The sequence below is a fragment of the Coenobita brevimanus genome, chromosome 62 (assembly GCF_032717465.1).
Source record: "Coenobita brevimanus isolate Jiangsu-jjx chromosome 62, ASM3271746v2, whole genome shotgun sequence".
Lineage (NCBI taxonomy): Eukaryota > Metazoa > Arthropoda > Malacostraca > Decapoda > Coenobitidae > Coenobita > Coenobita brevimanus.
Genome location: NC_137015.1, coordinates 3,990,757 through 4,017,977, shown reverse-complemented (window position 1 = coordinate 4,017,977; position 27,221 = coordinate 3,990,757). Strand labels below are relative to the sequence as shown.

The 27,221-nt window shown below is 40.2% G+C and overlaps 1 protein-coding gene across 1 annotated transcript; it reads left to right on the top strand.

Annotated features, from left to right (window-relative positions):
• The first annotated feature begins 378 nt into the window (after window positions 1-378).
• On the top strand, window positions 379-22,617 carry LOC145403975 (uncharacterized). The gene is made up of 4 exons (XM_080275575.1): window positions 379-406; window positions 12,247-12,567; window positions 20,368-20,626; window positions 21,665-22,617. Exons 2-4 carry the CDS (start codon window positions 12,386-12,388, stop codon window positions 22,178-22,180), a joined length of 957 nt encoding a protein of 318 aa, XP_080131701.1. The 5' UTR covers window positions 379-406; window positions 12,247-12,385; the 3' UTR covers window positions 22,181-22,617.
• The last annotated feature ends 4,604 nt before the right edge of the window (window positions 22,618-27,221 follow it).

Genomic DNA, 27,221 nt, shown 5'->3' with positions numbered 1-27,221 from the left:
TGAATCAATGACCGAACAATTTTCACTTGAACTAGCAACTCGTGCTTGTTAGAAGGCATTTGAGCTCCCATAATATCGAAAATTTCCTGGAAAAGAAAAAAAGAAAGAAATTTTCAGACTCACTCATGTTTTGGATTCTCAAGACGTGCTTCACTTATCACATGCACACACGCAGCCTTGACAAATCTCGTCAGTGGGGTCCGTTATCTCGCGTCCACATTTTGCGCATAACAGGCAAAAGTGGCACCACTGTAATGTAGGGCTGTACGCAAAGAGTTTGTTACAAGGAAGGTGATTGGCTATAAGTCTTCAGTCGATCCTTCTGATTGGCTAGTGAGGGTCACCGCGCTACTTCACCTGCTAGCAGACGTCATCAGGGCCGAGGAAAGTACTTTTTAGGTGGAGGGTGAGAATTAATGTGGGTTTATTGGTTCGTTTTTACCCTTTCTGGCTTTCTCAGCTGAAATTCAGTAACCAGGACATCTGGAGATGTGTGTGTGGTAGATTGATTATAATATGAAATGGCCACAAGGCAAGTGTGAAGATAAATATGGAAGTGATCGGAGGTCCTCGTTCTGTTTATCCGAACTCTACACGAGGTAGATAGTAAACAAGGCTTTGTGATGCATACTGGTGTATGTAGTGATAATAATGAGATGTGAGTTTGTGGTGTAATATGTGCAATGCGTAGATCAAGTTCAGAATTACGTCGTGATCACGCAAGTCCTTATAGACCTGATGTGAATGTGAAGACCATGGATGACTGCGAATGTGGGCTGTTATGGATGCTGTAACAGGCATCAAGTTATAACTGCCAACATTTATTAAAAGATTTTGTGAAATTAAATAGCCAGTCTTCTAAAGATTTATTGTCATACAGTGTAGAGTATTTCATAGTCTAACCTGTTATTTGGTCGTTAGAATATGGTTTTACTATATGGAATTCAGTAAAATGGAACAACTCTGCAGTTTTCTTTAATCAGTTGCAATGCATGGTACTGAGAATAATATTGCTGAACAGAAAACATGGATAACATATAGAAACTGTTGTAGCAAAAGCAAATGGTATGCTGGACCGTGTGCTACATTGGTGAGAAGGGCTTCATATCACTGCACAGAAACTGTCCCCATCTACAGTTAAGAGTACTGTGGAAATCTGGTCACTTCACCCCCACTTGGACAGGATAAGATATTTGAAGCTATCCAGAGGCATGCAGATTGATGGGCATCAACTTCAAAGGGCTGAGCTACATTATGAGGAACCTATTTCAGTCTGTCTATCACCAGACACCTTAATCCAGTAAGGGGTGGCCACAAACAAATCACCTCCATGTCGTCCTGTCCCCCGCCATTTCACTGCCCTGCTCCCAGCTCACCCCCCCCCCTCTCTCATTTACCTCTCCACTCCATCCCTCCATCTCATCCTTGGCCTCCCCCCCTCCCCCCTCCACCTCACTCACACTCTCCTCGTCAGTCTCACGCTCTCCATCCTCTCCACATGTCCTGTTTCCTGTCACATCCACATCCACACCACAATGCTCCTTCACTTCCTCATTTGTCAGTCTGTCTCTCCATGTGACCACATGCTCCTTTCAAATAACTCGTTTCCACTGCTCTCACTCTTGACTTCTGTCCCTCCAACAAGGTCCAAGCTTCGTTTCCATGCGTTAGAGTTGGTATCACACTACTGTCATGTAGTAGCTCTTTCACGGTATTATTTTACAAGTGGACAATACGCAGTTTAGGAATTTTAGCACCATTAACGTATAGTATAGGCCCTAAGGATCATAATGAACCCCCAGAACCCCATTCGGAAATTGATATTTTCAGAGATAATTAATTTAAAATTCCCCAAAAAACCTACTTGGATCTCCACTCAGCCACTCCGGGTAAAAAATGCATGCATTTGTACATGTGTTTGTCTTCCCTTCAACTGCGCGTGTGTCTCATACGTCTGTATCACCCACTCATAGGCTTACTTTAGGTCCCATGATGGTATTCTACCGATGAATTTGAACGTTGGTATTTGATTCCTTGTGGATGGAAAAATTCAAATCCTTCTCGGTATGGCCTCTGAAGAAGAAAGACGTGCTGTGTGTCCCTGGTGTGATATTGATTATTTACGAGTGATTAAGCGTTTCCACTCGGAATCTGAGGAAGCTATTGAGTTTCTTAGAAAACACAGTGTATTACCTTCAGAAGTTTATTGCCCAGACTGTCAGGTCCTGTGTAAATTTAGAAAAGACAGACATCAGTGGTACTGTGGTTGGTACAAAAAGTAGCAAAAAACAAGAATGGGTCCAATGTGGTTTTTTATATGATTTGAGTTGTTTTTTGCTTTTTTAGTTAGTTCTTTTTACGGGGTGGGGCACTAACCCATCACCAACCCTTTTAGTTGCCTCGTACGACAAGCAGGGATACTGGGGGAGTATTCTTGAAACCCCCCTACCCCCAGGGTGACAGAGTGACTTGGAGGCGTTTTGTCTGCGGCCACCCTTTTGCGGGATTAGGGCGTCGGGCTATAGATAGATAGATAGATAGAGTTGTTTTTTACTTAATTTTTTTTTCGGTAAATGCTTGATTTCACCTACTTGTCCAATCAAACTTCATGATTGGAAAAGAGGGGAAATGAGGCATTTCCGACAAAAATAAAGGTCAAAAACATTCGAATTGCATCAAAAACTACAAGAAAAATATATTGCACTACCTGGGGGGTGTATTGTCCACTTGTAAAAATTTACCTTTTTCACTTTCATGCTCACTTCCCTGCTTATTATCACTGCTTTCAAGGAACCAGCAACCTGTCTTTCTTTCAAGCACTTCCCCCTCTAAACTTCCATCCTTACTCATCCTACTACCCAGGTATTTAAACACACTCACATTTTCCATTTCCTCCTCATCCAACCTCACTGTACATTCACTGACTTCATTTCTGTCGAAGACCATAACTTTACTCTTCCCTACATTCACCTTTAGATTCCGTTTCTTACACACCCTCCCAAACTCATTCACCAAGCCTTGCAGCCCCCCTTTGTCTTCACTTAACAAGAGTACAGGGAGTTTCCAAACACTGCCCTGACTCACTGGGGCCGCTCCAACATCCACTGCCCTACTTTGCATCTCTTTTATAACCCCGTCCATATAGCCTACAGATTGAACAACAATGGAGACATGACACATCCTTGTTTCAATCCAACCTTCAAATAGAAAACTTCACTCAGTTCCCTATCCACACGCACTGCAGCCATTGCACCCTCACACATACTCTTCATGGCCTTCAACAACTTCCCATCTACTCTACGAGGAATGACTGATAAAATAAACGTCCCATAGTTCACCAGCCAGTGCCATCATAAAGATATACCACAGTAGGAACAAGTTTATAAAAAAATTGAAAATGTGAATTGTGAAAAACTTTAATAAGGAAGTCCCTTTGGTATGGTACGGTAATTATTCTCAAAATTGAATTCTTTTGTTGGTAAATTCAAGGAGACTTAAGACCATCTCTTAAATATTAACAAAAAATTTTACCTGCCATTGAATTAATTCAGTGACTTTGAAAAGGTTTACAGGAGTGCATTTTCGAGTATGAAATGGATCCATCAAGGAACAAAGGGATTAGGTCAGGATAAGCTTACCGTAGTTAAGTTAGAATAGAACAGGTTAGGATAGGATAAATTAAGTTGTTAATAAAATTTTTGGTTAGGTTTAGATAAATCTGCACAGTAATTCTGTGCCATAAATGACACTCTGAAGAAGGCATCCATCTGTCTTCAATCTGCCATAAGTAGCATCTGTCTATCTTTGACACTGTCAGGGATTGTAAACAATGGCCACTTAATTCCTGTTCACCACTTTAAAAAGAAATATAAATAAAACTTGAAAATACACGAGTCTCATGAATGGCTTTAAGGAAAAACTGAAGAAAGATGCAAAATACAGTAAGGTGGTCCCATGTCTCCTTGAAGGTCACCCCTTTGATATAGCTGGTCTCAACCCTTCCACTGCAATCTTTTTGCCCAGACCAAGACCATATCTGAGTAGTACCCGGTACCAGATATGCACAAGACTGTTGAGTGTTGACCGCTGAAACAAGGAGCCATAGTGTGTCTTGGATACTAATTCAGCAGATAAATTTAAGAGGAAATATAATAAGCATACCGGTACTGTATATTGATGAGGGAATAGGAAGCAAGAAACAATATCCTTATTGGTAATTAAATGCTGACCGGTGCGACGAAGTGCCAAATCAGCATTTACCATACTGGCACTTTTAATTGGAAAATATAATTTTTATCATCACATTGGTTCATACTGGTACATACCAAATTATTTGAAATTAAGTATAAAATATTACTTAAATATCATTAAAAAAAAAAAAAATATTCAGAGTGAAAATGTGGTAAAGTTAGCAGGTATTTCTACTTTAAATTGCCAACATTCTTTTAACCCCCATCTGCCGGGCAACATTTATACACATCACAATCGGGCTTTAGCTGGGCCACCGGGTAGCGGCTATACATGCAAGTGTCTACCTGCCACCATTTGAACTGGCCGCCATTTTATCTCAGCACCAAAGGGTGGGGAAAAATTCACCCTATAGCACACAAGTGAGAGTCAGTCTGCCTCGTGCTTTTGCCAGGTGTACAACGATTTCTTCAGGATCCTATTTGTCTGATTCCATCCGTGCTGCCTGTAGCCAATCGTATCATCCAACCCATCCAAGCCTCTTTCCAAGGATACTAGAAAAGGGCTCAGTGATAGTGCCATAAGGCATGCCTTGGATGCAACAGTGCCTAGTTTATCTACTAGTGGAGAAGTTATCACGTTGAGAGCAAAACCATCGTTGGCGCCGTAGGCAGACGCATGAATATGTCCTGCTTTTGCGCCGAAAATTAGTTCTCTTCCTCACATCATTACTGATCAGCTTAATAACCTGCGGACCTGGGGATACTTTCATTCGCAAGAAGAAGAGTTGATGAGTAAAATGGTCGTTAATTAATTTCTGTAAGTGCTATACATTCTGAGATATTAAGGTTTGAAAACAAGCAATTTTCAGCGGTTTACAGGAAATTGTCTGTAGTAAGGTGATGACTGCGTTCAAAATAGCCCGGTGTTTCAGGGTTAAAGTGCAAGTAAATGGATGTATTTGCATTTTAAATCAGTATTTATACAAAATATAAGTCTGTCAAGGTGTCCGGCTGAAGGCGAAGCACTTTTGATAACTTTAGCAAGTTTTTTATTGGAATCCTGATTTTTATTAATATTTAAATTAAACAAATGTTTGACCGGATTGCAGATAATTAGGTGTGTATGAACGTATATGGTGATGAAAATGATATTTTCCTGTTAAAAGTGCATAATTGGTGGTGATTCAGTAAGAGACTGCTGATTTGGTAATTAATCACACACAGTGCTAACTCATGTAATTTACTAGGTAAAGGTATAAGAAAAGGATACATGTAGGCTCAGGCTGACACATACAGAAATGATGGTGATTAAACGGATATGTAGTGCATTCTTGATTGCGAGGTCGGAGGGGGGGCTAGGTTTACGATTGAAGAGTTGAGGGGACTGGAATGTATTGGTGTTGTGATGAGGAGGGGTAGACTGAGATGGTTTGGGTGTATCAAGAGTATGGAGGATGACAATTCGGTATGGAAAATAAGAAGTGTGAACATCGGGTAGGGCTGTGAGAGGCAGACTTCAGAAGACCTGAGATGAGGTCATAGAGTGTGACCCCAGGAATAAGAGACAGGAATAGGGAGGCTGCCAGAGATCAAGCAGCATGGAAAGCTTCCATTAGGTGACCAAGGCTGATGCATGCAAGCATACTGGAGCCTTTATAAACGATATGAAACGAACACTATGTTTATCATCACATGCTGGGGTAATGTGTTCCAGTTTTTTGTCACTCTTGAATGACTATTTTTGTACAGTCATGACTGGTATGCGATAGGGTTACGTCAAGAGAAAGCTCATCGTATATCAATGTTGATCATGGGCTCCTTGGGGATTGGTTGGGGGTCAAGGGCCTTGTAAAGTAAAATCTCAGATAGCTTGTCCTCAGCATCCACTTTAGCACCACCTTACCACTAGGGGTAGCAATCTTGCCAGACCCGATTTCCAAGTCAAGTTTTAGTATGGTATTTTGCACAAGGAAAGTTACTACTTTGCTTAAAATTGCATGGTTTGTTATGCACTTGTACTGTTATTTGGCATTAGCAGTGGTGTTTCAGTGGCCTTGGTGCAAAGAATGGAACGAAAGGCAGACAGTCACAGCAAATGTACTATATACACTGGGCGGCCATCTTGGCTCAATCAGCTGACTAGGAGGCTGTGTACGCACAGTAGACATGATTTCTGAGAATTAATTTTCAGTACTTCACACTCGTAAAACTTATCACCCCACTTAATTTCGCACACTGCACTGGAAGTTAAGCTCTTGCCCTGTTATTTGGTAATAGCAGTAGGGTTCCAGTAACCTTTCACTCTCAAAATGAAACGAACTGCAGATGATCACAGCAAAGGTAAACCACTGAGCTCTATAGTGTGGAGAGGCTTTCTCATGGATAGCACCATGTAGTTTGTGTAACTGCCGCCAAGGGCTCAGGGCGGCGCTGATGTTGTTTATGCACTGTACCTGACGCCCACGTCTTATGAAATTTTCGTTCATTCATTCATTGCCAGATGCCATGTATCCCAAACGGGGTGGTCAAGGGCTTAGAGTTAATTGTTTTACAGGGAGGGGCACTAATCCTCCACCAACCCCACTTGACACGTAGGGATGCCAACAGCATCTGGTGTTCCCAGGCGGTCACCCATCCAAGTACTAACCAGATCAGCTGATGAATTGGAAATATATAGTACCGGTACCATGGCCCACTGCTTGGCTTATGTAAGCAACAGCAAAACAGAAACAGCAAGCTAAAAACGGTGATCCAATTGCATTAGCATTGTGGAGGTGACAAGTGCAAGTGTTTCAGTGTGGCGGCCAAAGTTACACGCTCGCTGGGGAGATAGCCTATCCATATTATTGAGCTCTGTGATGTTAACACTGGGCGGCCATCTTGGTTCAGTCAGCTGATTGGGAGGCATTGTTCAAGTGAATTTGCTGTCATTTTGCCCTTGTTATTCCTAAAATGAGTATAACCTTTTATTCATCATTATAGCGATTTGTCGCATAGTGAACAATTGTATATTGAAACCTGACTGTACAGTAGTAGGTTGAAAATAAATGCCAAGAATATTTTTACTCCTTACACCATAATATCCCAAGTTTGTATAGTATACATTTTTACTGTGATGTTATGTATTCTTTACATTGATTCAGCATTAATTTTTTTCAGTTGAATGATGACACTTGAGACTTGTATTTCCAGTGAGTTCCTATATATTTTTTTATATTTATCCACTCTACTAAAATGAAGTATCATAGGTAGCTTAAAAGCTTTATCATAAGGGTCCCTGAGAGGAGATTTAGTGCTTGACTGTGAGGGAAGAGATAACCCCCTCTCTCTCTCTCTCTCTCTCTCTCTCTCTCTCTCTCTCTCCCCCATGTTTACACTCACTGACAACTCTGTGCCCTCCAGCCAGGAGCTTGTTCTTCTTGTAACCCCATTATAAGTTAGTACCGGTACATCGACTTCTAATCCCCCAAATGTATTTTTGATAGTATTAATCCTGTGTTAGTGATATTTGAAAGTGAAATCTCCCATGAAAATTGTGAGATAAGAGAACAAGTACGGAACAGCTGTGTGAGGAGACGCTGAAATGCTGCATCAGCAGCTTACCTTACCACCCTGGGGTAAGACTAGGCAGTCATGTATACCACTGTAATGCTAAAACTGTTGTAATTATGAAATAAGGCAATTAGTTCTTATCCTGTACAGTATCACCCTGACAAATAAAGGTTAGGGTGGTGGAAGGGCAGCTGCACTATCTAATTCCTTGAAATACTGTACAGGCAAAGCCCGATTTACGATACCCCTAGATGCGATACCCAGTAATTGTGATGGGGGTAGAAATACCATCCTACCTTGCCTATTGTAGGCCTGCCCCTGGTTTTGCGATGGATTTTGATATTTTTTACCGATTTTGATGATAGCTTAAACAAAAATTTTGTGCTTAGATTGATTTATTAACTGTTTTTAGACTTAGGTTAATATGATTTAGTCATAGGTGGAGTGAACACTGTCGTTTGGGGTACGGATTCTTGCCCATCAGATGAGGTACAAAACAGTGTGGACAACTAGGTGACTCAACAAAGAATATTTCGTGTTTGACTATTGAACTGTCATTTAACCTATCGTGGAATACATAATATTAATTTAACCTATCATGGAATACATAATAATAATTTTAAATAAATAACTGTACTGTGTTAATGATTATGAAAGCCTTAGAGAGTAAATGTTTCATGCACTGATGAAAATTTTGACCGATAAATCATATGTTTACATTCAGACTTCATGGAAAAACGCTTTTAAAGTACCAAGGAATTTCTAAATAAATATTGGAAAATAAGGGAGAAGAAAACAGCTAGAACAGTAGCTAAAACAACATAAAGAGAGGCCGTTGAAACGGCTATTCCAATCGCATCATCGATTGATAAATCGTGTTTACATTTGGATTGTTCAAAGGAAAACGCGTTGAAAGTACAAAGGAGTTTCTAAATAAATGTTGGAAAATGAGAGAAAGAAAATAAAGGAGCTCAGCAACCAGAACTAACAAAAACGACATAAAAAGGGGCCTTCGAAAAGCCTGTCCCGATCGCATCATCAGTCCCATTCCCTGTGAAGAGAGTTCCCCGTCAAAACATCAACAATTCTCTGTCACAGCAATTCGCACCTTGGGCAATTCTCCGTCATTCATACATTATTTTTACTGTATGCATAACAGATGTTTATTTAATTCTCCTGGGACCATCTGATGGTGGGATTGTATACAGTGCTGCTGCTGCTTCTTCTCTAGGGAGTTTGAATATGAGTTGGAGGTTGCATTCTCCCGTGACCTTGACTGGGCACAAGCGAGAAGGGCACTGGTTTTAGGCTTAGGTTAGCATCTTTTACAGCTGTTAGGCCACTTAGATTTTCTTTATTTTTTATTTTATTTTATTTATTTATTTTTTCTCATTTGGGTGGGTTTTGGACTTAGTTAGGGGGGAAACCCAAGGCTCAAAAATGCATCCCTATAAGCAACTTTACGTGTTAAATCTACCAGGAGATATGATACCCACCTAGCGATGGGTGTTTACTTAATCAGTTGCATCGTTCAACCAGGGTATGCCTGTATAAAAGTTTTTAATTTCACATTTAAGTGCCAGTAATACATTCGTCTATTAATTTGCTTTGAAACTACCTGATAGCTCTAACATTTTCAGGGAGGCAAGTCTGGGTGTAGGTCTGGGAATGGACTTCAGCCAAGTTTGTGCATAGTATTTTGCTTATGAGACTGGGTCCTGAATGGCCATTGTCTGGTTTTCAAGTATTTTTCAAGCCTTGCCCAGACCATGGAACAAGTCCAGTCCTTGGTGTCATCTAGCATGTATGGAGAGACAGTGCATTAATAAAGGACCACCAGCTACACCCATGTGTTTTGACCACATCCTCTCAGGAAAATACTAATCTTCCCAGAAAACTTAAATTGAAAATCCACAGCAGAGTCAAGAGTTTGGATGTCCTGTAAACTGAAAGGTTAATACTACCATGTATATCTTGTACCCATCGTCAGGTTGTAGTGTGGACACCTCTTCATTTTAGGTCCATTTATTATTACCGTGTTATTATTATTATTGTTGTTATTATTACTGTATTACTGTTATTAATTTTTTTTTAATGTACTAACAACAGCCCTTAAATTCTCATATTCATGAACTCCTTAAATTTTAATGTACCAATCAGTTATTTTGAAAGTGGTTGATTTCAGCCGGTATAGTGCCGGTACAGTATGTGATTTGATAAGGTGGATTATTTTATTTATTTTATTTTTTATTTTTTTCAAGATGAATGGTCCATTTGAAGTTACAGTAGCTACTATGCATGACAAATAAGTTTACGTTGTATTCCTCAACTAGCCTGTGAAAAGTTAGATCTCAGGAAAACTCGGTTGACTGTAGATGTTGTAGGCTACAGTTGTCTTTTGGGCATAACTTTCCAGTACCATACCATCACAGCATATGTTTTGTTGGTACAGGAGGCCCCCACTTTACGAATGTGTTTCATTCCTGAAAAAACGTTCGCTAAGCCTTTTTTTGTTGTGTGATGCCATTATAATTTGGGTCAAGTGGTGTTTAGTTCCAGGACGCCAATTTTTTTTCCCCCCCCTCCACCTGCAGTAACTCTGTTTTTGCTTAATCTGAATCAGTAATTGTGTATTTTATGACTCGCTAACCCTTCATCTAAAATTACATCAACAATTTAACATGCAACTGGCCAATACAAAATATTAGTAACACTTTAACTGAGTTTTATTTTAGTAAATTTTACAGTTCTGTCTAGGTTTGACCTGGGAAATTACATACCTTAAATACATCAGTGAATTATTCAGATGTTGCATGTGTGACGGTGAGGTACTGTACTGTTTTGGATGGTAGGGCGGGAGAGAATGGTGCATGTTTTCTCTGTTCATGTCACTGAAGTGGAATCAGTTGAGTGAGAGCTCACTTGGTTTAAAATTGCCCTTGGAAATATATTCATTAAAGCGAATTTTGGCATTCATTAGGTGAGCAAAGGATAGTAAAATGCGATCTTTGTTAAAGCAAATTTTTGTTGCGTGATCCTTCGTAAAGTGGGGGGTCTCCTGTATTTTGTAATGAATTTTATTTGTTACTTTTATATTGCTCGAGAAGTTATTTTTCTGTTTAAAGCAACCATTTCTAGTGGAGTACAGTTTTATGTCTTCAGTAATTGATGGGTAAAATGATAAAATGAATTTGTGGAGTATTAAAGTACAGTATCATGCCCTAATTCAGTAACAAGCATATTGTAAATGATAAACTAGCAATATAATTACCCTGTAGTTCATCACTTCAGTATACAGCTGTATCAAGTAGTTACTGTATATTATGCTGTTTATGTTTACATTATTGAAGCATGACTGCACAGTATTATGCAGATTGAACTGACAAGGATGTGATAATATTTACCTGGAGTGTTGGGAACTTAGTTTTTTTTTTTTTTTTTTTTTTTTTTTTTTTTTTTTTAAGTACTGTACAAAAAATATTGGTACTGATGAAATTTTAAGGGTATCCTGTACACTCAGTCAAGAAATTTTCTTTACCATCTTCCATCTTTCCATTTTGAAACAATGGATGAAGCTTTTGAAAATATTCTCCAGTACAGTAGATCCTTACTACTGTTTAAACTAATTAGCGGGAAAGCCAGGTTCGTCTCCAAAAGTTCGATAAATTCAAGGTCCATCCCCCTCCTCTGAGGTGGGATTTCTAGCACATTTTTGAAAATAAATGAGCATAGTATCATATTCTATTACTAAAAGTGAAAACTATACCCATTTTACACTAGCTTGGTCCATAATTTTGTCCCTTTGCAGCTTATTTCATGTTCTTGTCATTGTACTTCATCACCAATACAGTATTACTCTAATCTGTTATTACACATCAGCATTTACGTTGGTGACAGGTCAATCTCACGCCAGGATGTGGTAAAGTCGGTAAGAAACACATATATTGCACCCCATTTGATGACCATTGTTTGTTATAGCAGATGAAAGTTTGATGGGCCCTGAGGCCTTCATTAAATATGAAATCTGTTATATCAAGGTTCATTATTGCATGGGTCTGCTGTATTGGTCACATCCTTGTGGTTGTCAGCTATTTCTCTCAGCAAACCATAAACAGTGAGCTAACTACCGGGCCTTGGGACCAGGCTGGGAAGCCTATCCCCAGAGTCGAGCACATAAAAATGTATGTATATGTATATATATGTACCGGTATATACAATATAATTATGAAATACGGTATTTGATTAGGAACATTGGTCTTGAGGGGGGGGGTGGAAGCCAGTAGCAACACCAGTTATTCTGTAATCATTGATTGCCTTGATAAAGATAGCTTTTTTTTTCTTTTTTTTTTTTTTTTTCATGTACATATTGCATTACCTTAAGCTAGTTTCAGTGATATCCGCCATATGTACCAGTTGCGTGTTTTGTAATGCCCAGAGCTCTATATAGCTACCACTTGTAGTTTTAGCTTTACTGTGTGATTTTAATAAAGCTGTTCGTCTGTAGGTAACAAGGAAGAGAGACTCGAAGGATAACTCAAGCCACGCTCAACATACTCACTGCCTATCACTCCTCATGTGCCACACCCATCTGCGTAGAGAATATCACGTTAGTCAGATCTGGGCCATCACCCCCTCACCACACAATGAAAGAAGAGATAGGAGCTGCAGTGCTATTCATATCGAAGCTAGTGGAAGCCAACACTAACCTACCAGGAGAGATGGTAACCAAGTTTGAGGCAAGACTTGGGGAGCTACTGGAGGAGCGATTCAGTAACCACTGGCATCCTGAGCGGCCCTGGCAGGGGCAGGGATATCGCTGCCTAAGGTTAGTGCACAGCAGTTAAAGCTAGATAAGGGTAAAAGCACAACATTAATAGCCAGTCACATATTACCCTCTTTGAGCAGACCTTGGACAATTACCTGGTAAGTCATGTACGGTAGTTTTTTTTTTTTTTTTTTTTTTTTTTTTTTTTTAACAGAACGGAGGAAGGAAAAACAAATGGATATTGTTATAATTACATACTAATCTTAAGGTTACTGAGATCACAGAAAATTGGGATGTACAGTAATCCCTGTACTTTCTGGATGCCCACTTTCCGGACATCCCCACGTACCGGATATTGTGGGCCTGGACCTTCGGAACTCAAAAATGGCCAAAAAAGAAAAAAATACCCCCCAAATTCGAATTTTTTACCACCCGTAATTTGAAATTGCAGCGCGGCACCGAATAGCTGTTACACCACGGACCCTCGCCCCTTCCTTCCTCCCCCCCTCCCCTGTCAGGGTTGCCATTTGGTATTTTTCATTACCAAATGTGGGCCAATTTGGTCATGAAATATTCGTTTGGTAATGAATCGGTAATGCATTACCAAACAGATTTTTCACATGTATGAGGATACACAGGTTGGAGATGGTGGATTGTTTGCTCTCTCTGATTAATCTGCTAACGTACATAGCTTGAAAATAATCAACATGCTGTTAATTATGAGTGATAACATGTATTTCCACTTGTATATATAATTAGTGAAGAATAAATGTTAGCTTTACGAATTTGGTAACGAAGAGTTAAATTTGGTAATGAAAACTGAGGAGTTTGGTAATGTGGCCGTTGCGATCTGGCAACTCTGTTTCCCCCTCACCAACACCCAAACAGTTATTGCCTAACTTCAATGGCGAGTGGTAGCTTATTGTAAAGGAAGCCACACGTGCTCCTTTTTTTGTGAATAAACAGAGAATAATCTGCAATACCCCGCCACTAGACCACACGGGAATTTACAGTGTTGTGCAGTGTTAAGAAATTAGAATTTAGAGCGCAAAGGATTAACTGTAGAGTGCAAACCTGGCATTTGAAACTGGCCTGATGCAGTTAACAATGTTCAGTGTTAAACAGTTATAACTCACAGTGCAAAGAATTACTGTAAGTGCAGCACAACACTGGATTACTGTACGTGCTTCAAGAGCATTTTCACCGCTGCCAAAACCTTACAAAAGGCGGCCACAAACATGCTGTAAGTACCCTGGCTGAGGTACGGTCACTTCTAATTCCTCATTCTTTGGTTCCTTTTCATTTATATCATGTTTTATGTCCATTATTGGTGTGAATAGGATCTTAAATAGGTGCTGTGCATGTCCGGTAGGGAGCTATTTAGATGGCTTTCAAAGTTAGGGTGGGTTAGGGTCCATAAGTACCAGTTCAGAAGGCAGGGGCCCACTAACTGGACGGGACCACTTTCCAGACATGCCTTTGTCTCTTTTACATTGGATAGTGGAGGGATTATTGTATTCAATTAACCCTTTCATGTGCCGATGATGGCTTTGACAGTCATCAGCTTCTGAGGCTCAGAAGTTTGGATGACGGTTTTGGCTGTCATCTGAATGTCTTCTCGTTCATTTGTATTTTTCTGATGTATTATTGCACCAAACAATAAATTATACATTGTTGGAAATAACATTTATTCAGCCATGTTATGGAGCAAAAAATATTATTCAGTTTATTTTTTTTTTTTTTTTTTTTTTTTTTTTTTTTTTTTTTAAGTGAAGTAAAATTTTTGCATGTTGGCTAATTTTTTTTTTTTTCCCCATATATTGCATTTTTTAACATAGTATGATAACGTACAATTACAAGCTTCAAAATGAGACCAAATTGAACTCTGATGAATATTAACTTTGCTATGAGGGGTACTAGTAAAACATCTCTACGCAACTGCGTGCTGGCTAAATTCTACTGTGCAGTGGAGCCCAATGTTTCGAGCCTAATTGATTCCGTAAAAAGTACCATGAACCATGAAACCGCTAGTGTTGGGCCACTGATCATATGGGAAATAGGCTAAATGGTTCCGGGTCCCATGCTAACTCCCCCTAAAACCCATTTATGCAATGTAAAATTTATTGACCACACCTGAAAAGAAACTAGTATTAATACAAAGCTCATAATAGGCAAGGAAACTCACTTTAAAGGCCAGAGTGAGAATAAATGCAGGTAAAAGAAAAATGATGTATCTAGGGCTGGTGGTGGTCCTGTCAAAGAAGAGGGAGAGTGGCTATGTGTGATTTTTTACAAGGGCGTGGGAAGTAATTCCATCTTCTGCAGTGTTTGTGATAAGTGGGTACATAAGGGATGCAGTAGTTTTAGAGGTAGACTGCAAGATAATATTGATTTCATCTGTGCAGTGTATTGGGGAGAACAGGTGGAGATTGTCAGGTGTAAAAGGATTGAACTTGCTGGTGAGTCTCTTGAGTGTGTGGAAGAGTTTTGTTGTTTGGGAGACGTGTTATGTGCTGGAGTTTGAGAGGTGGTTGAAGGAAATTGAGAGAGCTGTTGCCTCTCCTGACATTGAGAGGGCTTTCCCTCCGTGCTAAGGGTTAGTATGCAGCATGTGTTAGGAATGTAATGTTGTATGGTAGTGAGACCTGAGCAGTAAAGGAAGAGGATATTCGCAGGCTTGAACATACAGAGATGTCATTGATTAGATTGATGTGCAGTGCATCCTTGAGTGCAAGGCCTGGGGGGGCTAGGTTTATGATGGAAGAGTTGAGGGATAGGATGGGACTGGTGTGTATTGGAGTTGTGATGAGGAGAGGTAGATTGAGATGGTTTGGGCATGTGGAGAGGATGTGGGATGATAATTGGATGCAGAAAGTGAGAAGTCTTAATGTTGGGGGTAGGGTTGCGAGAGGTAGGCTGAAAAAGGCTTGGGACGAGGTTATTGAGTGTGGCCTCAGGGATAAGTGACTCAATAGGGAAGCTGCCAGAGATCGGGTGGTGAGAGCCGCCATTAGGTGACCAAGGGCAATGCATGCAAGCATGTTGGAGGCTTCAAAAATGAAAGGAAAACAAAGCAAATAATAAAAATGACATGAAAAGAAAAAACGAAATAAAAACAAGACAAATAGTAATAATGATGATGATAGACAACAACATAAAAGAAAAAAAAATTAAGTTTGTAATGCCCAGTATATTGAAATAAAACTTAATCTGTGTACAAGTATATTAAGTACAGTGCCCCCCAGAACAATGTGGTTAATGGGTGTAGCCATTTCATTGTGCAAATGGAAACTGTGCAGGTGGGTACATTGAAACCCATGTTTTAAGGACAAATGGATCTGGAAATGTCCCAAAATTTTCCCAAAGTCCCCCCTTTGACCCTCTTGAAATTTTTAATTTTAGCTCCTGAGGATGCCAGACATTAAATGCAATATACAGTATACATACAGCCTCTACAAAACATCACTGGGCTAAAGAAGGGGTTGTTTAGAGTGTATAAATTGCTTTACAGGGAACTCGCCATGAAGTGTGATGGAGTGTTGTTTAGGTGGGTGGGATAGGGGGAGTATCTGAGGTTGAGTGGCTAAGGGAGGGAGTGTCTGAGGCGGAGGGGATAGGGGAGGGAGCATCCGAGGCTGAGGGGCTAGGGGAGAGGACTGAAGTGCTTCTAACCCCTCTGGAACTGAGGCTAGGCTCCAGAGCCATCAAACTCCCCCTCATTGTTGCTGAGAACATCAAATGGCATGCAGAGGGATCCTTCCAGCAAGAATTTTGCCTCGCCAATGGGGGTTTTGCTTTGCTGCTTGCTACGGGGTATGATTTATGTTGCTGCGCAAATTACAATTAGTGCAAACCGAAACTGTGCTGCTCACAGCCCAACTTTATTATATTGTAACTGAATATGGGGTGAAATTGTGCCATATTGCATATAAAGGCTCCAATATGCTTGCATGCATCAGTCTTAGTAATCCATTGGTGGTTCTCTATGCTGTTTGATTCCTGGCAGCCTCCCTATTCAGTCCCTTATCCCTGAGGTCACACTATGACCTCGTCTCAGGTCTTTTTTAGTCTGCCTCTCACAACCCTACCCCTGATGTTCACACTTCTCACTTTTCGAACCCAATTGTCATCCTCCATCCTCTCCAAATGTCCAGACCATCTCAATCTGCCCCTCCTCATCACAGCACCAATACACACCAGTTCCATCCTTCCCCTCAACTTTTCAATCATAAACATAGCCCCCCCCCCCCCATGCCTTGTATTCAAGGATGCACCACACATCCATCTAATCATTGTTATTTCAGTACGTCTGAACATACGAATATCCTCTTCCTTCACAGCCCAGGTCTCATTACCATACAGTATTATACTCCTAACACATGGCACATACAAAGATCCCTTGGGACAGAGGGAGAGCTCTCTCATTGTCAGGAGAAGTAACAGCTCCCTGAACTTTCTCAAATCACACCTTACCCCAGCCACAGAGCTAGCTCCAGCCCCATCTCCAATACACATGTCCCCCAAATAGCAAAACTCCACACACCAGAGACTAACCAGCAAGATCAGTCCTTTCACACCTGACAATCTTTATAGGCTTTCCCTGACATACTGCACACATGAAGTCATCATTGTCTTGTAGTTTACCTTTAATACCACTACATCTCTTAGGCACACAGCATAAACACTGCACAAGATGGAGTTATCCCACACCCCTGCAGCAAACAGCACATGGTCACTCCTGCTCAGACAGCACTGCCACCAGCCTTAAGCGGGCCATACATGCACAGGTGAGCCCGTCCAGTGGCCTGAAGAGGCCAGCCTCAACGAACAATGCTGTGCCCACACACGATTCAGTCGGCCTCACGTCTCGAGTTCAGTTGCAAGCGAAACGTCGTGGCGTGAGAGTGGCCATGGACTCTCCGCTGCCCACAGATGACCTGGAGCTGTATGCTATTGGGGCTGTTGCCGTGGCCTATATTGCAAATAATAGAAAGAGGAGGAAACAACAGACCAATGGGCAAAAGACTGGTTGATAAGAAAGGATAAATTGTCCCATCTGACTCTGTTGAAAGAATTGCGGTGCGAGAAGAATGACTCGTTTAATTACTTGAGGACAGACGAGGATTCCTACCTGTAGCTGTTGTCACTTGTTTCCCCAATAATAAAGAAGAACAATACCTGTATGAGGAGTGCTATTTCACCGCATGAATGACTGACAGCCACACTGAGGTTTATTGCCACAGGTTGCTTGTACGAGGATTTAAAATTCTTCTGCACAACTGACACAAGACTGACGCCTGACAGCCTGCGGTACCCCACACACGCTCAGTTTGCCTGAACCTGACCGGAGCCTGACCATGAAACTCTGTCCGAGACAGATCCCAGGACGACCGTCGAGGCCGCCTGCGCAGGCGCCTGTTCCCTACCCACAGACGCCCAGGTTTGCCTGAACGGGCCATCCTCTTCAGGCCACCGGAAGGGCTCGCCTGTGCGTGTATGGCCTGCTTTAGATATCATCACTTTTGTCTTATCCATGTTTACCCTCAGTCCCAGGTGTGCCATTCCATCTCTTCATTCCTAATTCTTCCGCCACCTCCCTGTCATTCTCTCTAATCAACGCCAAATCATCAGCATACAACATCTCCCATGTGGGTCTATTTCAAAAGTCACGTGAGAGGGCTTCAGGCACCTTGACAAACAATGAAGGGCTGAAGACTGACTCCTGATGCACACCAATGTTCATAGAAAACTCATCATTGAAATCTCCATTCACTCCTACTGGGGGATGAGCACCCACATTCATAGCCATAACTGCTCCAACCAGCCACTCCTTGATCTCAGACTTTCTGATTGCCTGGTTCACCACCTTCCTTGGGACTCTGTTGAAGGCCATCTCCAAATCAATAAAAACAAAGTACAGATCCCTTTTCTTTCCCATATATTTTTCCTGAAGCTGGCAGACAGTGAATGTAGCATCAGTGGTCCCTTTGCCTGCATTCATGATTATTCATTCTATCCCTAATCACACCTTCCAGGACTCTAACCATTACCTTCATAATTGGTCCAAAAGTTTGATGCCTCTGTAATTTCCTCTTACAAGAGCATCACCCTTCCCCTTGTACACATTAACAGTCACATGCTTCAGTCAGTCATCTGGGACAACACACTTATATATAGTATCGTACTTAGGGAAAATGCTTAAAATTACTTGAAGATTTGTAATTTATGAAGGTTACAAATTATGAGTACTCATATCACATGCCAGCCTTTGAGGTGAAGATGTCCTATTCTTGGCTGCCATAGTTCCAAATATTTAAGGACATTGCAGATAATATCCTGCAGGTGTACTCACATATATAATGGTAAATTGATAAGTGTATGTGTAATCCATTCATCCATCATCCAATCCTATTTTGCCCCGTGAGGAGCGTAGGAGTCTGGGGCTAGGCAAGTTGGTCATGACGTTTAAGATGAGAGTGACCAGCCTCACTCATCCCTGAGTGGCATTGTGTGAGCAATAAATCCCAACCACCCATTGGATATAAACCAACACAGGCTCAATCTGATTGGAGTGCCGTAATTACCCACTGAACCACCAGGTGCCATAATTTGGTTATATGGTTACCACCCAGCACAGTAAATTGTTTCCTTGTGTCCAGGAAACCATTTGGCTTGTCACTCAGTGCATATGTTTTATAGTAAATTAGCACAGTTACCCGTGATATTCTTTTCAGGATTGATGTATTTGCGAGTATTTTGAGATGACGTTCTTGAGTTTAGGTTACAACATTTATTAGTGTGGGTGAGCATGAAGTGAGTTGTGCGTGAGATTTGGCAAATACATGTACCAGGTATATTAGGAGAAATGAGATGTGTGGAAGGAAAGATCAATATTTGTTTAGGTGAATATGGGTATCATTGAATGTTCAGTGGTGTTAACTGTGACCATAAGCCATGGGCCAAGAGGGTACAGTTGTTGGAATGGAAATCATGAAGCATAATACTGTATGTAAATGGATTACTTGACTTTCTGAATTCTGTGACATACTTTATTGTTTTATTCCTGTTACATCAAGTGGATTTTATTCAACTTGAGGGAAAGCTCTTTTACTGAAGAAGTAATTAAAAGTTGCGCAGTATGTAAATCATCCACTTTTAAAACATCTTTTCTGAGCTGAATAAAATTGTCTGACGAGTAGCAAGAATGAAATTTAGAAAATAAACAGATAAAAGAGTGAATGCTGACTGTAGAGAGAGGGGTGTACTTAAGTGGTGTAGCCATGTGGAGAGAATGATTGCTGAGATGAATGAAGAAGATGCTGTACAGTTATCCATTGTTCCATCAAAAAAAATTTCTGGTAGACCAGTAGAATGGTGAAAGTACTACAATATTAGAACATTATAGGGTAGCATTTGATGACTCTGCAGGTCAGTTACATTTTGTATTTCATTTTTCAGTTCTTTTTTGTTTGATCCTAAATCTTACAAATCTCAGTTTTATATTAACGTGTTATCATATGATACTAGAGATGTTAAGACCTGAGTGCAAAGCTGTTATTGTTTGTTAATTGGAAGTGTAGAGAATTAGTTGAAGGGAGAGACTGAAAGCCAGAAAAGGGGATGGAAGGAAGGAGTCAGAAGACTCCAAGTTAGTGAGTGCTGATAACTTCAAGGAGAATGAGAGACATTGATGTTTAATAGGATGACTTCATTTTAAAGCAGACAACCGTGGTGTGGATGTATTTGAGGTATCATCCTGCTGTAGAAAGAAAAAAAATGTAAATTAGGAAATATAACAAGAAAATATCAAGTAATAACCATCAACATGTGCCATATCCTGACCTTGGTATTTTCTGTCAGAGTGAATGAAAACACCCGAGGTGAACCAACCATAGAGCGTGCTGCCCGCGACTGCGGGTTGAGTTATGAGGACCTCAGGTTGCCAGTGGAGCTGACAGTTTGGGTGGATCCAGAGGAGGTTTGCTGTCGATTTGGTGAACAGAAAGGTTCCTGCTGCACAGTGGCATCCTTCAGGGATGGCAATAAGGAGAATTTCATAGAGACTTTTGACTTCTCATGCATAGAACGACCAAACTCAACCCCGGCTCCTGTGTCTAAGGTGAGATACCTGCTTTGACACTTTAAGAATCAGTTATCATTATGCCATAAAGGCAGCAGTTTCAGTGGTAAAAGGTCAGTATGTTTGTTTTTCCATTGTTGTGATCTTAATCATGGTAACTGTAATCACTCTGTTGCAAATGAGTACAATTCAGAGGGAGAGAGAGAGTAGGAATTTAATTATCAGAGTACACAACAAACTCATTCATAAAATAACTCCAACTCTACAAAATTCTTAGGTTCATCCCACAGACAAAAGATTTTGTTTATTAATTTATTAACCCCTTAGTTCAGTGGTGTGTGTGTGTGTGTATATATATAAAACATAACATAATATAACGTCATCTAATTCTCTGTTGCCCCATGAGGAGTGTAGCAGCCTGGGGCTAGGCAAGTCGGTCCTGACATTTAAGATGAGAGTGACCAGCATCACTCATCCCTGAATGGCATTACATGAGCAATAAACCCCAACATAATATAAGGTCATCTAATTCTTTGTTGCCCCGTAAGGAGTGTAGCAGCCTGGGGCTAGGCAAGTCAGTCCTGACATTTAAGATGAGAGTGACCAGCATCACTCATCCCTGAATGGCATTACATGAGCAATAAACCCCAGCCATCTCTTGCATATATGCCTGCACAGGATCAGTCTGATTGGAGCTCCTTAATTACCCACTAAACTACCAGGTGCCATAATTTGGTTTTATGGTTACCACCCAGCATAGTAAATGGTTTCCTGGTGTACAGGAAACCATTTGGCTTGTCACTCAATGTCGAGTCACCCACAGGCAGAAGGAAGAGGAAGGAAAGAAAGGAGGAAGGACGAGAGGAAAGAACAGTCACTTGAGAGCAGCACTACATCGAGTGAGTGGATGGTGAGCACCCCCACCTACCACTACCTGTCTATCTATCTACAGTTATATATATATATATATATTTATATATAACACACACACACACACACACACACACACACACACACACAGTATATACTGCATAGATTACCAGATGAATATACAATTTATGCCTCATTTTTCGTCAGCGGCCGGATGTTTTGCGTGAGAGGAAGGTAGATTCTAGCAATGTGCCCAGCCCACCTTCCAGCACACAGTCCACTCCAAGCAAGAGAAAGCCACTTGCTGTCGCCACTTGTACCCAGAAGAATCAGCAGTTGTCACCCACCCGCAGTGGATCAGTAGGTGGCTTAGTCAGTACTGGTACTCGCAGACCTTTCACCAGTTACCCCCCTCACCCAACCCACCACCACCCTCCGAATGGCTCGTACTCCCCTCCATTCTTTAATAAAACTCAGTCGTGGGTGAACTTAAGCCAAACTCCACCCCCTCCTCCCACTGCCCACCACATGCCCCTCCTCACTTCCACCAACTTCATCTATCCACCTGCTGCCCCACCCCACTACACCCATTCCCAGATGCCCCCACCCTTCACTCGCTCACCCCCAAATATGGGACCTCAGAGGTACAAGTGGAATGCTGGCAGTTATCCACGCAGTGATAGGCACCAGTGGTTTGGTCATAGAACCCTGGCTAGGGTATAAAACCGCTCATGTCAAGATGGTTGAGGGGCACCGAAAGCTGAAATATTATTTTTGGGTAATTGAAGTGATGAGCTTAAAAATATACCAGCTTGGTAAACATATCCTTGTGATAGCTGTAGCATTATGGGTAGAGTAATTGTTGATACTCTCTTTCCCTTTCACTCTCCACGTGTCTTCTCTCCGTAGTGTGATCTCACTAGAATTAATTCCCGAGGTACTTTATTGTTGCTAGGTAAGGCTAAGCTGGTGACAGTGATGCTGCTGTGAAACACATTACTTGAAGTATGAATAGGTGTGAATCATTGGGTGCTCCTCAACCAAAAATACCCATGACTGATGCAATACAGCTTAAACATTAAACTGCATGCATCAGTAGTGGGGAAGCAGGCATCGTGAGCAACTTCAAAATGAAGTATTTTCTTAGGTGTTGGAACATAGTTTTATTGGTTTTGAACCTGAATTACATTAGGAATATGCCTGAAAATAAGCAGTCCTCTATATTTATCAGTGGTAGTACCTCATACAGTGTGAAGAATTTTCAAAAAAATTTCCATTTAATCAGCTGTATAAACTTACACAGATAGGCTAATACTTTGACTGGAGACCTGGATTGAGAGATATTAAGAAATGTGCAGGTAAGATAATTTTCTTTTGAAATTGCTCACGTGTGCCTACTCATCTGTGATTCCAATGTCAGCCGACCCTTGTGTTTAGAGTTCAAAGGATTATGAGTGTGGCAAGAGTACCATGTTGTTATATCCCTGTTAGTCTCTCTTTAAATCTGTAGGTACAGTACCTGCAAGTTTAGGAAATTTCCCACCAATTATTGATGGTTCGCCCATTTTTCTTACTTATACCACAGAAAGTTTGTCTTTAGGGCTCACATTTCAGTGAGAATGTACCAGTATTATTGGTAGGTACTCTGATATTTGATGCTTTTTTATTAAAAATAATTCTAAATTCAAAAGTGGAAGTCTTTTCTAGTTTTCACTGACATTCTCAGGAGTTATGTGCACAAACTGTAGTGGTGTTTCCTCAGATCCTCAAGAATAAGGTAATACTGTATAGGAGAAAGTTATTGTGAAACTTTAATGTGCTTGTAATTCTCTAGTTGTTTTTTCATTATTCATGTACCATACTCCTTTAACTCATATACAGGCTCATTGTGGCTCATTGTAGACTTAATAAGGTGCATCTCTTTTTCAGAATTAGCTATTTGCAACCTCAAATTACAAATGGGTTTTGATCATTGCTCACCAAATATGCACTTGTCAAGAATTCAAACTTGTGTGTCTAGTTTTGGAATGGCATTGCAGAGAACTTGCCATAATCCATTTGCCTCTTCACTTACCCGTAAACAGACATTTCCCTGTAATTGGTTCTTGAGGATTATAGAAGTTGCTTGTATCACAAGACAGATTTCTTTTGCCTATATTTATCAAAATGCTTATTGTATATTAGAAGTAAGTGTATATAAAACTATATGTGATTATATCTAACATGTACCTCCCAAATACACAAACATATATTCATATAAATACAGGATATATAGATCTATATTTACCATAGACATATCTATAAAATTATATATTGTTTTTAAAAAGATACTCCAATGTACCATCTCTTTTGAGCTTGGTTGGCTCTAGATTTTTTGCTTTTCTGTTGTGCATTTTTTTTTTTTTTTTTTTTTTTTTTTTTTTTTTTTTTTATATAGCATTGGGAACAAAGAAGTAGGAATGAGAAAGTTAAAAGCTTAGAAACAGTCCCGTGAAGCTCTCTCACCTTTAACAGTACTGTCTAAGTCTTAACTGTAGAATGTTTTATGCCCAGTACAACACATGTATGTGTTTCACTTAGTGAGTATGCAGTTAAGTTAATGGTTCCTATTATCACCTTTGTATGGTTCTGGTACTGTAGTAGTTAAGTACTTTTCATGTGGTATAGAATTTTCAACAAAAGAGCCCTACCAGGGAACCACTGTGAAATAAAGGACTGTATTGTAAGTAGCTTTGGAGCTTTCATAGCACACCCCTTCCTCACTGAATTATTCTGTGTATTACATCTCAGTGACCTCTTGTATGTGTTTGATGTAGGCGAATGCAATATTAAAACTATATGAAATAGCATGCAAGAGAATAGGAAGGTGTAATATGCAAAGTTTCTCACCACGGAAGAAGTGCTACAAGTCGTGTGCCACCTTGAATATGGTGGAAAAATAAAACAATCAAAGCCAAGTGTTCTAGATATGTGGGTTGCAACTAAGTGTAACACGGGTTATGCTTATGCATCATTCCTCCTTTAATGTCCTTGTTTTATCATTCAGTAATATTATCCTTCAGGCTCCAGAACCTTTTTGGGAGATATTTTTATAATGCCAGATACAATAGGGATTATTTTAAAGCTAGATTAATCATGTAGACCATCAGTACAACACATATTATATGCAGTACAGTTGTTAAGTTATTCACTCATAAGTGCATCTTAGGTTTAATTGGTCTGAGGTTGCTGGTTTATGAAACACATCTCTGACTTAATTTTGAGGCTGTATACCTTCACTATTTTCTAAGATTGCAGTATTTTACTCTTTTTTCACATATAATTTGGGCAATAATACCTGGGTTGCCTAGCTGTATGCCATGTTCATTTTTCTCAGCAACTATCAGTGTTATTGACATGTTTATCCTAGCTGTTTATGATATTGTACTGTTAGCTTTGTATCAAGTGGGTATAAAGAAGTCATGGCTTAGGGGAAAATTATTAGTTTTAGGTTCTGTGTTATAGGCAGTTTAGGCAGAACTCTTCCCGTCCAGTCCTTTAAAAAAGTTTAATAATACTCGGGGTTTGAGACTCATGGACGTTTGTGTTAGATGTTTAGTGATAAAGTACTTTATAGTACAGATTCTTCTCATTGTTTGACTGTGTACAATTATTCTCGTACCTCGTCTTGAGGACAATGCATGTGGTGGTTTGTGAGCTATTAGAGGTTTGTCTTCAGTTAATACTAGAGCATGTGTTTGTGATGCAGTTGCTGATTTTCCAAATTGACTTTAAATTTTTGAATACCCAGGGTTATTAACAAAATAATGAAAGTATTTTATTTTAATGCAATGTTAAGATGTTTTAATTTTTTGTTTTTTTAGGTGGAACACCATATAACATCTGGATATTAGTTTTTTGTTTGTGGTTCTTGTTTTTCAGATTATCTCAGAATATTTACATGGGATGAGGTTTTGTTAATCATGGCAGTTATTTTCTAACCATTGATGATCAGTAGCTATCCTACCTTTGAGATATCATTGATTCTACAAGTTCAGTGGTACACTTAATTGCTTTAAAACCCATATTTGATTGCAGTATCATAACGTCAGAACTAATTTGATGGTTAAATTGATGTTTACTGGAATTGTATTTGTTACATAAGGCACTTGCCTCACAGCTGGTAAGTCATAAAGCTGGGAAATGTAATCTAAGGCAACACTTTCATAACTAGAGTATTAATCCCCTGACGCCAGGTCATGTCTGAGTACGTGTGGTCGACAGCCGCTGGTTCACGTCTGAGGACATTTTCATATTTTGCGTGCATGTTTCAACCTAGAAGCGTGCCAGACTCACTGAGAACAGTGTAGTGGGCTCTCTTGTGCACTTGAGGGTGCAGGGAGAGGCTAGCTAGGACAGAGGTGGGACAGGGAGGAGGGGGGGGGGTTGGGGGAGAGGTGCCTGGAGAGGCAGAGTACATGTGTACTGACTGCAGTCAGCCACCCACGCATTAGTAGAGATATACACCAGCAGAGGGTAACTACGTGCTTTTTTTTTTTTACGTGTCTGACTCTGGGCAAAGGCTTCAGGGACTATTCCCAAGTCCCAGTAGTCCTCCTTGGGGCCCAGTAGTCCTCCTACATCTCCACATGTCACCATTTCGGCGCTAAAGCCCACCATCCCTATTGAGTACATGCTAGGGCTCTCATACAGGACTGGTGTACTGGTATTAACAGGGGTACTTTTATGACATATCGGCGAGTCATCTGGTAGATCAGAAAACTCTGCTGTTAATGAAATTCAAATCCTTGAACTGTTCCCTGCCCCAGTCAGGATTCGAACCTGGGTCCATTAGGACTGCTGGCCGCCTATTTTTAAGGAAAAAAAAAAGGGGGGGGGGGAATCTAAATTACAAAAATAAGCCCCGGTTTTGAGAAGGCGATAGGGTGCAGGGAGCCAGGCATCAGAGGTTAATTCTTTAAAAATTGTTAGTGTTGGTGTGGAATTTTAATTAAATTTTCTATAATGTAGAGTTAAAGCACAGTATATCTGTTCATAGAATTTTTGATAACTCTAGCTAGGATTATGGTTTTGATAAGTCATTTCTCATCAGATGGTTCTCAGAAAGTATACAGTATGTTTGCATTTATTTCTGATACTTAAAGCACCACATTTTATTGATAGATTCTCATACAGATGTCTGAAACACTGGAAACTGGAGGATGCTTAAGAGAATTTTGTGTTTCACTTTTAATTTTCACGTGATTTACAATACATGCTACGTATTATAATCTTTCGTTTTGGTCATATTATGTGAAAACTCCCGAGGAGCTGTGAATGTTACATAACTGAATTGTTAATTTTCTGCCTAAGACACAGGAGGGTGATTGGACAAGGGAACATCAGCACTAAAATAGATCATTAGCATTTTAGACTATAATTTAAGATTAACAGTTTCTTCTAATGGTAGACTAGTTTTTAAAGGTAGAAACACTTGGGTGTTTGAGTAGCATACTAACTATTGTGATATTGATACTTTAGTGACAACGTAAACATTTGTCAGTAAAATAATGTCAGGCATGCCTATGATATGATTTATTTTAGGAAGCTTGAAGATCAAAGGTGATTAGTTTATTAGATTTAACTTATCAGTAAGATACTTAAATCACACTTGTGATAAACTGCATAGCAGTTTTGCAGAAATAATTATTGGTAACCACGGTTGTACCTTTGGTAAACATGTCATTGGTACTAAACAATTATTGGTGTAGTTCACTGGGGCCAC

What these genes read in the sequence shown, in the direction of transcription:
- LOC145403975 (XM_080275575.1), top strand. Translation starts at nt 12,386, where the DNA reads ATGAAAGAAGAGATAGGAGCTGCAGTGCTATTCATATCGAAGCTAGTG. An exon ending in CAGGGATATCGCTGCCTAAG is followed by an intron (nt 12,568 to 20,367) that starts GTTAGTGCACAG and finishes ATTTTCTGTCAG; the next exon opens with AGTGAATGAAAACACCCGAG. An exon ending in CCCCGGCTCCTGTGTCTAAG is followed by an intron (nt 20,627 to 21,664) that starts GTGAGATACCTG and finishes ATTTTTCGTCAG; the next exon opens with CGGCCGGATGTTTTGCGTGA.